Source organism: Chrysemys picta, chromosome 5 (genome assembly GCF_011386835.1).
Source record: "Chrysemys picta bellii isolate R12L10 chromosome 5, ASM1138683v2, whole genome shotgun sequence".
NCBI classification, from domain to species: domain Eukaryota; kingdom Metazoa; phylum Chordata; order Testudines; family Emydidae; genus Chrysemys; species Chrysemys picta.
Genome location: NC_088795.1, coordinates 120,736,326 through 120,748,530, shown reverse-complemented (window position 1 = coordinate 120,748,530; position 12,205 = coordinate 120,736,326). Strand labels below are relative to the sequence as shown.

The window sequence follows — 12,205 nt, the reverse complement described above, 5'->3', positions numbered from 1 at the left end:
AGGAAGATAACAAACAAGAGAGAGAGAGCAAGTGCCGGGCAAGTCCCTGGCGAGTTAGCAACGCCCATCATAACTGCAAGCTACGGTATTTTTACAGGTTTTGCTGGCGTGACAGTTTCCCTTTAAAAGCCTTCAAAATCCTCCTGTTTGTCATCTGATATCATAAGTACATCAATGACATCTTGTGATACATTTGTAAGGCAGTCATCGTATGGATCGAATTCCGTATCAGATGGTGTGGTCTCAGCTTCGGCTTCCTCTTCATCTTGCCACAAGTAGTCGTCCTCCATACCATCTAATGAATTTGATATGCCACACTTCTTGAAAGACTTGATTACTGTTTCTGCATCAATATCATTCCAGGCTTTTATGACAAACTTGCACAAAACATCCAACTGTGGAGCACGCATGTTTCCTCCTTTTGTGAATGACTTTTCGCCGCTAACCATCCATTCATTCCACTGTTCTTGAATGCGATCTTTAAATGGCTTGTTTAGGCACACATCCAGTGGCTGTACCAACGATGTCAATCCTGCAGGAATAACTGCTGCATCTGTGTTTAGTCTTGCAAGCATTTGCTTGGTGCTGGGAGTTAAATGAGCCCTGAACATATCCCACACCAGTAGACTACATTTTTGAATAAGTCCACCTGGTCGCCTGCTCCATACATTATCAAGCCATAGCTTTACCCCTTCTTCATCCATCCAGCCTTTTTCATTCACATGTACAAAACAACCAACAGGGAACTTGAATTTCGGCATTGTTTTTCTTTTAATAATAATCATTGGTCTCAGTTTGGCGCCATCAGCTGTGCATCCTAGTACCACTGTAAAACTGGACTTCTCATGTCCTGTTGTTTTAATTAAAATTGGTTTTTCACCTTTTTGATGGACAGTTTTATTTCCAACCATATCAAAATTCATTGGAGTTTCATCCATATTTCCAATACTACTTAACGCATAGCCATGTTTAGTGCGCTGTTGTATTACGTATCGATGGAAACTATTTACTTTGCTATCAAGATCTGCAGGTAATTTTGGGGCAATTTTCATCTTTTGCCTCAGTACCATATTATGCCTTCCCATGAATCTAGTACACCAGGATACAGTGGCCTTAAATCTGTTGCTGTGATCTGGGTTAGATTTGGCCCACTGAAGTGCAAACAAATGTATTTTATTTCGTGTCACTACATAACCGTTTTGGCGATGCTCATTCACCATGTCTGCTACATGTTTTTCGAGTTCTGGCCAATGTGGAGTGCCTCTTCTTAATGCACACTTACCCCTTGGCATACTCTTTAATGCTTTTTCATTTGCTTTCCAGTCCCGAACCATCTTTTCTGTTACTCCATATTGTCTTGCAGCAGCGCAGTTATTATGTTCCATGGCAAAGTTTACAACTTTAAGTTTGAAACTGGCTTCATATTTCTTTCTTCTTGCTGGTGGAGCCATGATGGGGTTTTGACTGTTGGACATTTGTATACTGTACTGTATGTACTGGTGCTATACTGTATGAACAGGTACAGATACTGGTGCTGTACTGTATGTGGTACCCAGTATACAACAACCAGCCAATCACGGCAAGCGATGTACCTTACCGGCGATTGGCTGGTTGTTGTATACAAAGCCTGCTTGGATTGGTCAGCTCTCCCTGCCTGCCCAGCCCTCCCTGTCTCCAAGACTATCAGAGCGGTAGCGCAAACACGCCTCTTTCACCCGTCTGGCCCGCCCTTGTATCCTATTACCTCCTTCTCTGCCTCTCAGATCTCGCACATGCGCGCCTGCGCCGCTTCACTGCAGTCCTCAGGAGCGAGATCTGAGAGGCAGAGAAGGAGGTACGGTAATAGGATACAAGGGCGGGCCAGACGGGTGAAAGAGGCGTGTTTTTCTGGGCACAGCGCCACTCTCTCTCTTTTTTCCATACCCCGGGCGTCCCGGACGCCTGCAGCTTGCTCCGCCCTTCACTTACACCTTCCCGGTGAGGCGCCCCCTCACCTCGTCATCGGGCGGGGATGCGGCCGCGGCCGTTTTTGAGCTCCCCCCACCATATGCGACGACCGCAGATTCTCCAGTCCGGCTCGGAAGTTTCAGCACCCGCCCTATAAGACGACACCCGGCGTATAAGACGACCCCCGACTTTTGAGAAGATTTTCCTGGGTTAAAAAGTAGTCTTATACGCCAGAAAATACAGTACCTTTCAGGTTGAATTAAATCTGGCAATATGGCAGCTGCAGAAGAGGCCTAACTGGATTTAATGAGTATTATTATCATAAGTATAATCATTTCCCATCCAGACTGTCAACTCTGATTCTGTGCTTAGTCAGAAGCCCAAAACAAGCCACTTTTTGGAACTACAATGACATGCTACTGCTTTGAGATGAAGTCTAGGGAGGCCACCTAATTAGAAACTATTTTTGGTGGGGGGGACAGATAGTTCAGTGGTTTGAGCATTGGCCTGCTAAACCCAAGGTTGTGAGTTCAATCCTTGAAGGGGCCACTTAGGGATCTGGGGCAAAAAATTAGTACCTGGTCCTGCTAGTGAAGGAAGAGGGCTGGACTCAATGACCTTTCAGAGTCCCTTCCAGTTCTATGAGATAGGTATATCTCCATTAAAAAAAACAATGTGGACTTGTCACTATTGATACAGCACCAGGAACTCTCTTTTTCAAAAGTTTATTTATGACTCACTAAGCACTTCAATGGATAATAAGCATTTTCACATATATCAGTTTCAGGGGGAAAAAAACAACAAGTTTTTCTGTAACCTTACGCAAGTACCGGGGACCATGAGCAATCATTTGTGTGAATTAAATAGATACAAGTTCTGATTCTGATCTTATTTTCACTAGAGTAGCCCAGGTGTAAATCCACTCTGATTTACTGGAGTTACACCTGTATCAAACCAATTTAAGTGATACCATAATCAAGACCAGGAACCTAATGTTAAGGCTAAGGCCTCAATTCAAGGCATACCTAAATTTAAGCATGTGAGTAATCCCACTGAAGTCAATGGCGCTCTTTACATGCTTAAAGATAGTCACATGCTTAATTACCTTGCTAAACTGGAGATTCAATTCTTCCCTTGGAGATCACACCTGGCTCCTGGACTCCAATGGGAGTTGCATTTGCGCATCAGAGGATACAATTTCTCTCTAAGCCATTTGAGATACAATTTGTATAAAGTAGCAGTTCTTGATGACTGGGAGAAATAGTCTACAGAAACAGTACACATAAGTTTAGGGGAGGATTAGAAAAAGTTTCCCCTGGCAGTTTTAGCTGATTGAGTAATTTCCGTAAGGAGAATATAATTATCTGAGTTGGTATTTGGGTCAGGACATTTGGATTAACAACCCTCCTCCCGTGAAATGTGGGGTCCATGGAATATTTAATGACCACAAATGATCAGTAATTCTAAAGGCAGAGGCCTTAGATGTGTAGTGTCTTCTACAACTATAGTTGGATATTAGTTCAATCCGGAGTCAGAGAGAAGAATGCCACTTACTGAATCTCCAACACCAACCCTAAAGCAACTAGGTGTTCACAGGTGTCCAAACCAATCAACCCTGCTTGTGAAGACTGATGGATATTTGCAAAAAGCAAGTCTGTCACAAAGTACTTATATTCCATTATTCCCTTGGCCCTGGAATCTTGAAACAACATAATCCTAAACCTTATTTTACCTCTGATTTAAGGTATTCTGAAAAAAAAAAAACTAAAAGGAACCATTAGCCAAGATTCTTTTAATATGGTCATTTAGCCCTTTTGGGAAGGAAAGTTGTTTGTATTGTTCAGTTTAGCAGTTGTAGAAGTTCTTCAGGAGGGAAAAAAGTGCACAACTGAAAACACACCTGACAGTTCTCAGCTCTGTGCAGCACAAACAAGTGAAGAGCAAAAAAGACCAGACAATATAACAATGAAAGACTTACTCGTGGCCATTTGTCCTTGAAAAGAGACCTCCTCTTTCATGTTAATCGATGTGGAAATGGCAGTATTAGCTGCCACATGCATACAATCAGACACACTCCTCCCCAGCTGCTGTTTATTTCCTTCCCAAGAGCTATGTTGTTTCCTTTCCAGATAGGGAGCAGAGCTGCAGAATCCTTCCTCCTCCATCAGGGTGTGGAGCCCGAAAACAGAAACATTGCCTTCCACTGCTGCTGCTGGGAGCTCCATAACTTGCAATTCCAACCACTATAGAATCTGCATCGTCCAAATTCTAAAGAGAATCAACATCTTATATAAAAACTCACTATTAGGATGCCGCTTTTAATATGTATTCAACAAGTGTCAGCACTGTATGTGCAAGCAAAACATTTCAATCACATTCAGCCCAGTAGAGAAATCTTGTGCAGATTGAATTCTCTTTGATCAAATACTGAAAAAAATAAAACATGTCAACCACTTAAGGCTTCTTTGTAGCAAGAAAAACTACACTGTGCTCATCAGTTCAGTAGTAAGTTTAATTCTGTGCTTCTTCCTTAAAATCTTCCACCATCAGATTTTTTTTCTCCAACAAGATCCCACTCTCCCCCAATACTCTGATCTGGAGGTTCAAAGTAAAGTAAAGAAGCCGTGTTTCAAGTGGAATGAGCAAGAGGCTGGGGACCAAGAACATGTGAATTCTAGTCCCAGCTCTGCCACTGATTCACTGTACGGCATTTGTAATGGGAGCTATTAGAGTAGTCCCTTTCCATCTGATGATAATAAATAATAATAATGTTTATTACCACAGCGCCTAGGGACCAACCCAGATCAGGGCCCCTTTGTGCTAGGCAATAGATAACCCCTGCTCCAAAGAGCTAACAATCTAATAAATCGAAAAGAGACACAGGGTAGGGGAAAGAGTTAGAACACTCAAGCAGAGCAACTGATGTGATGGTGGCAAATATCACTTAATTCCATGTTTGGGGGGTTTTGGGGAAGGAGGTTTGGAAGAGGTTTCAGGGGGGGGGTTAATTAAGAAGAGATTAAAGTGAAAGAGAAGGGAAGAGAAAAGGATGAAAGGGGACACAAGCAGTTGAGAAGAGGGAGGGGTGGAAGATATGAGGGCAGAGTGGAGTGAGCAGGGCTGGCTCTAGGCACCAGCCGAGCAAGCTCGTGCTTGGGGTGGCAAATTTTAAGAGGCGGTTTCCCTCCAATCCTTTTTTTTTTTTTTGCTTCGCCGCTTCGGCCGCCCTGCAGGGGCAGCGGCACGGAGGAGGGGCGCGCCCTGCTGGGAGCGGGCTGCGCACTCCGTCTGCCCCAGCTGGTGCCAGGTCTGCAGCAAGCCTGGCAGGGCAGCCCGCGTCCTTCCCTCCCTGCCAACTGGAGCAGCACGGAACCCTCCCGGCAAGCAGCGCGGCGGGAGGGGCCGCGTGGCGAGCGCCCCGCTGAAGGAAGCCCTGGCTGCCCCCCTTCTCTTTCTCCCCCCGCTCCCTCCCCCTCTCCCTGCTAGTCTGCACCCTGGCTCCGGCCACCCCGCACTTTTTTTTTTTTTTTTTTGCTTCACCGCTCCGGGCGCCCCGCAGGTTTTTTTTGCTTGGGGCGGCAAAAAAGGCAAGAGCCGGCCCTGGGAGTGAGACTGAGGTGAAGATACTGTGAAGAGGGGCCAGAGAAGGTTGAAGCAAACAGCCAATCAGCACGGGGCAGAACAAATCCAGTTAAAAGTCTGCATCAGCCCCTACTTAGGCTGATTCTGCTGATGTTGTGTTGGCTTCAGTCTCTGGCTTGTGCCTCTCTACAGTTTCTTTCCCAAATCCCGCATGGCAGGGGGGATGCTGCACAGTAGGAAATAACGTTCTGTAATCCAGATGAGGAATATGTAATAGGGACCAGAAATTGAAGAGCAGCCTCTTTTCAGAACTTGTATGTCACACCTTTATTAAAGCCCAGGCAAAGTAATATTAATGTATCTACCTTATTGGTATGTTGTGAGGATTAATAATTAATGGTTTGTAAATGCTTTGAAAATGCTAATTGCTATTACACTTTAGTTCTGATTGCTTCCTTCCTCCATGGCACTTTGAGCTTAATTCACCCCAGGAAAAGGCTTTGGCAAATCTGGATTCATAAATGTCTGGATAAGCAGGGAAAGGGATAGGTATGACTAATAATGAAAGACAGAGTGAAATTTACTTATGCCCATTGCGGATTTTTCACTCTCTGCTAGCTTTAACACACAGCCTCCCAGGAATAGCATTCATCCACATCACAGTGGCAATGCAGTGAAAAATGGCAGTAACATTTTGAAGAGGACAAGATGGGTGGTAGAGGGCTGCTTTCTTAAAGAGAGCAAGAAAGAGGGCTGATTTTTGTGGACTCAGTTAATGATCCATTGTCAGTGCTGGCATCTTCAGAGTAGAAGGGCTAAGTCAGAGGTGGGTAATTAGTTATTAGTTCCCTGCAGCACCCTAGGAGAGGTATGTGGTGCAAGGAAATTACAGGCTGAGTCTGGAAGCAAGAGTCAAGGAGGAATGATCTCTAAGGGTACCCGTGCCAGCTGACTTGGGCTCATGGGGCTTGGACTGCAGGGCTGTTTCACAGTGCTACCCCATTGGAGGCTCTAAACAGGAATATTTGGGGGGCCCCTGCACAACACATAATAAAAAAGCAAATAGAGGGCCCCTTTGAGCTGTTCGGGGCCCTAACCAATTGTTTAGTCTGCTTATGCCTAGCGCCGACTGCTGTTTTATTGCTGTGTAGACTTCTGGCTCATGCTGGAGCCTGGGCTTTTGGGCCTTTCAGGGTTGGAAGATCCCAGAGCTCGGGCTCTAGCCCAAGCCTGGAAGTCTGCACAGCAATGAAGCAACCCCACAGCCTGCGCCATGCAAGCCCAAGATGGCTGGCATGGGACAGCTACATGTTTTTCTTTGCTGTATAGACATACCCAAAGAAAAGGGATAGAGCTGAAAGGAAATTATCAGGAGCAAAAGCAGAGGCAGGCCTCATCACTCTCTCTACAGAACAAGGCTTAAGTGAGCCACACTTTAATTAATGCTTTTGACCATTGCTTGACTTTGGTTGCAGGAAGCCCTGTTGCATTTGTGTAAACTCCACTTAGGCCTGTGAAATCCTTTCCTGCTTTGACAAGCCTTTCACAGTAAAAGATTAAGTAAAATTATACCAGGTTTTGAACCCTTTGGTGTCATTTGTGTCTTTAAACATGGTTAAAACTTGGTTAGTAACCATGGCAGCTGATAGTAGTTTACTCTTGCCCTGAATTGGACGGGTAACTAATCACCTTCACCACCCTGGTTGCTCAATGGACAAGCCCCCTTAACCATGCCTGCATAATCAGTTTACTAATTTCTCTGTCCTCCCAGCTCCCTGTCCGAAAGGATATCCCATAGTGCATTGGCCTCCATGTTGCTTGTGCTCCAATAAGTACATGCCTTCTGTATAGAGCTGGGCAGGAAATGGTGTTCCTGTTCCAGGCGAATTTTCAAGATTTTGAAAAAATTTCCCATCCTGAATTGGGACAAAAATTCAAAATCTTGAAAGTTCTCACAAACTCACAATCTGACAAAGCATTCAGTTCAGGTCAATCCAAACCTTTTGTTTCCATAATTTCAATTTTTTTTGTTTTGAATTGAACTTTCTAATTGATTTTTTTAATTATAATAAGTTTATGTTTTGAAAGGAAATGTGCTGAACCAAAAATTGAATTAAAAAGGTCAAAACATCCTGTTTTTGATCATTTCAAAACTTTTCTCAAATTTGTTTCAAAACAAGAAACTTGTAGAAACCTTCATGTTTTTATATCACAAACAGTTTCAGTTTTGACAAATCAGAATTTTCCAGTGAAAAAACATAGTTCATCAGAACATCCTGATGTAACTTTTCATGGGAAAGCATCATTTTTGAAGAATTTCTCAACTAAGGAAAAGTTTTGAAATTGTCAAAACTAGAAATATAAAATTCCAGTTTTCCAGTTCAAAACAATTGTTTGTTTAGAAATTTAAGCTAAATACAGGAGGAAATTTTTTTTAAATGGTCAAAATGAAAATTAAATGTTTAAAAATTATTGAAATGAAATGTTTTGATTGGCTCAAAATTTATTTATTTATTGTGTGTGGCTTTTCATGAAAATGTGCAAGATTGACTTTTTGTCCCAAGGGAAATTTTTTCAAAATCTTAGTTTTCCCATCCTGTGAAATTTCGTTTCCCACCCAGCTCTAAATCTATCTCCACTTAGAACCTATATGTCACCAATAAATCTGGATAAAGCTTCTTTCTTTTTTAATTATCTCTATATCTGTCTATTTTAGGCCTTGTCTACACTACAGGGGAAAATTGATCTAAGCTACGCAATTTGAGTTACGTGAATAGCATAACTCAAATCGACGTAGCTTAGATTTACTTACTGTGGGGTCCATACTACACGATGTTGACGGGAGACGCTCTCCCATTGACTCCCCCTACTCTTATCAATCCGGTGGAGTACAGGAGTGGACGGGAGAGCGATCTGTGGTCAATTTAGTGGGTCTTCACTAGACCCGCTAAATCGACTGCTGATGCATCGATCACCGCGCATGGATCCCCCAGTAAGTGTAGACAAGCCGTTCGGGACCACAGTGACAGGTGCTATATCAAAACCTAAGCACAGAACTTAAAATGCACAAAAGCGCAGAACAAAAAGTTCCGTAAGTAATTGCACATCTGGAACCATTTGCACAGCAGCTAGCACAATGGGATTCTGGTCCATGACATCTTGGTACTACCAAAATATAATCAAATAAATGAATAATATTTTACCTTTTTGACCCATTTAAATCAATGCAACTGCTCACATCAGTGACGAATCACACAGGCAATAAAGGTTTTGGAAGTAGGATGTATAAATAAAAACCTGAATGATAGAACCCATGCACATCAATTCAGATTGGCGATTGTTGGGCCGTTATTCCATAATTAAACTCCAGAAATAGTATTTCAAATTCTATTACTCGCGGCACCTCCAAAGTCCTTTATATTTGCAGATGTTAAGGATAATCTTGATCTAAAAGCAGAGCTGAATGTATAGGAAAATATATCATACACATTCAACAATGCTCAGAATATCTGTATATACACACACACACACACCACTTTATATCTGTGAATGGAAACAAATTCTCATTAAAATTTAGCAAATGCATCTAACATGAAGGAAGCAGCCTGTACAAAGGACTAGAATTCCAGGAATTCGGGTAAGGAGTGATAGAAAAGATACTAATTAACTTTTGCTATCTCTTTGTGTGTGTGTGTGTGTGTGTGTGTGTGTGTGTGTGTGTGTGTTAAGAGTTACACATATAATGGGGTTGTGCAATAGCCTGAAGGAATGCATTGAGAAGACTGCTGAAAGACATCAGAACAAAGTCTGAATTCTCAGAATGTTAAGATAGATATCAGCACTTTAAGGAGAATGAGACACAGAATGTCTCAGAGGCCAAGCCAAGGGACAAATCAAAGGGGGAAAGAACAGGAGAAGCTATGTCTGTACCAATGATAGTTTTCTCCCTTTGCTCTTCTGAGGGTAACAGAGCAAGAGCAAACATCTCATTCAGGCACCTGACAACCTGATTCTCCTCTCTGCAGTATCCCTTCCCATCTTTAATGTTTACGGGTAAGATACAGTAGCGCTCTGTCAATTCTAATATTTATATTTTTCATCTTTTTTTTAATCCACGGGGTTATATATAAGCACCAGGGACCAGATTTTCAATTATTTCAATAGGCATTAGGCAGCTAACCTGCTTAGGTGCTTTTAAAAATCCTGCTAGGCAACTAAGTGCATCTGTACGCACCTAAATACCTTTGACAAACTGGCCCCAAACAACTAAGGGGTTTCCACAGGACTGTTTAAACATTGCTTTAGTCTCCATGTTTCTCTCCTTCTCACTGAAAGTTCAGGTGCCCAGTTAAATAACCCAACAAAGAGCAAAACCATACTAAACAATCCATACTTTGCTACATCACCTTGTCTGTTGTGCTAATGCCAATTATCTTTTGCTTACGAGTTGTTTTTTTAATACTGAAGTCAGCACAATTCAAAAGACGGAATGGACATTTATAAGGGGAACAAGAATATCTAGAGCTATAGTAATTAATGCTAAGACAACTTTGGAAGGGACATTAAACCTCATAATTCAGGGTTTAATCAATCTCTCACTACTAGGGGTTAGGATGAGGCTTGCATGTGGGATACAACTGCTTACTGTGGGATACTAATTACACCTTCATCTGAAACAGCCGGTTCTGGCCTCTGTCAAACATGGGATGCTGCACTGGATGGACCATGGGTCTGGTGCTGTATGGCAATTCCTATGCTGAATGAATTTATTTCTTTATAATCAGCTATTCTCAGTGCATTTGAATTTTTCAAAATGAAGTTATTAGACAGATTTTTTTGGGACTAAACCAACAGTTACTATAGCAGGATTCCATATTCTTTGAACCTTGATCTAGAAGCCAATAGGTGTCACAGAATGCTGGCCCATGGAAGCTACACGGGGTTTCTGTCTCTCTCAGAATATGAGCCTATTCCTCATTCAGTGAGTTCATGTGGGGAGAACAGGAGCTATCCTTCCTTAAAAGCTGTGGCAGCCTGGCCTGGGGATGCTCTTTGGGGCAGGAACGTGTTATTCTGTTTGTACAGTGCCTAGCATACCAGAATTCTGATCTGACTGGGGCTCCTACGCACTACAATAATACAAATGAATAAGAACAACAATGCTCATTTCCTAGCTGCAAAGCCTGTCATGAGCATCAGTACTAACAGAGCAGAGATAGCAGCTGGACATCCTAATGTAGAGCTAGAGGTTGGGTTTTGTTATCAGCTTTCTCAGCAAGACACATCAGTCTTTCATCCGAACAGATTGGCCTGCCAGAGAGCCACTATCAACAGCCTATTTTGGCATGTGTGGCTCAGAACGCCATAGATATTCTCCTGCGCATTAAGTACAGCTTGTTAACATGGCTCTCAACCATGTTGATTTGAGAGTTGTTCAGTGTAGACAGGTAGGGAAAGGAAGGCATTATTTTTCCTGTTGGAAGGAAGATAAATGGAACAATTCTGTTTTCCCGCAATCTTTTCCCCCCTGGCCACTTCCTTTTAAAAGTATCTGGATAACTGCTATTAAGCAACTTTAAAACACCACAGAGTGGAACAAAACAGATAGGGGAATGGAAAATATCAGGCCAACTCTGTCTGCAACTTTTTAAAAAAAAAGCTTAAGAAAATAGTAAAGAGTTACAGCGTAGACTTACGGTTTTCCATCACCACCATTTTGATTTAGTGAATTTACTCCTTAGGTGAAGTGGTGGATGGAGGAGCAAGCAAACTAAAACCTTCTGACTGTATCCACAAAACAGTTACAGCATAGAAAATGGCAATGCAAGATGCTGTCTATTGCCCTGTGCATCAAACGTGACTTGCAAGGTACACCTTGGAGGTGATAAAGTTGAGAAGCCTTATGTTTTTAGGGTCAGAAAGGTGGCCATTATTGGCCCCTTCGCGGAGGCTAACATTATTGCCTAGTGGTGTGTCTTCCAATGTGGAACTAGAACTAGGAACTGCATTGGGGGGGACTCCCATTTATTTTGCATAGGACACCAGGAAGCCATTTCTAATGTAGGCCAGATTGGAGCTGGTGACCTAGAAAGCTCCACCTGAGGATTCCAACACACTTAAACATTCATTTATTTAGCTTCAACATCCCTGTGAGGTGATAACTATTATAATTTATTATCCCAGTTTTACACAGGAGGAAACCAACGCAGAGAGAAGTGAGTTTCCTACACTCACACAGGAAATCAGTACCAAAGCCAAGAACATAACCCAAGCCACCTGACACCAGTTCCTCAGCCCCATTTCAGTGGCCCTGTGCCACTCAGTGGTTCAAAGCAGCCCTAAGGCTAGCGTAACTTGCCCCTGAAGGATTCTTCACACCTAAGGGAATGCTTGGATGGTGCAGAATCACCTTTGTTGCTCCTATGCACACCCCTTTGCAGCCACATCCCCACATGGGGGCATGGTCTGAGGGAAAGGGATTGTAGCTGGAGTTTCTCTATGCCCCAGCTATCTCAGAGGAGCTTCTTGTGGCCCATGGGCAGCTCTTGTAAATTACAAGTCTTCAGACTGGTCTAACTGGTGCCAGGAATAGGACGGCACAGCTAATCCACACTATAGATTCTGACCCGCAGACAGCAAGGCTATGCTTCCTTCGCATTATCCCATTCTAAAGCCC

The 12,205-nt window shown here is 42.9% G+C and overlaps 1 protein-coding gene across 14 annotated transcripts in view; it reads right to left on the bottom strand.

The window, feature by feature from the left end:
• Nucleotides 1–12,205, bottom strand: part of SH3TC1 (SH3 domain and tetratricopeptide repeats 1) — a 63,149-nt gene that overhangs the window by 43,753 nt on the left and 7,191 nt on the right. For 9 of the 14 annotated variants that reach the window (XR_010601584.1, XM_065597108.1, XM_042855515.2 and 6 more), the window contains exon 2: nt 3,926–4,215. The exons of 4 other annotated variants lie outside the window; for them this stretch is intronic. Coding sequence is in view for 6 of the 10 variants with exons in the window: in XM_065597108.1 (XP_065453180.1) it covers nt 3,926–4,172 (247 nt within the window). In the remaining 4 variants the exon portion in view is untranslated. Of the gene's footprint in view, nt 1–3,052; nt 3,152–3,925; nt 4,216–12,205 lie in introns of those variants that run through there. One more of the 14 variants, XM_065597109.1, reaches the window with a different exon arrangement.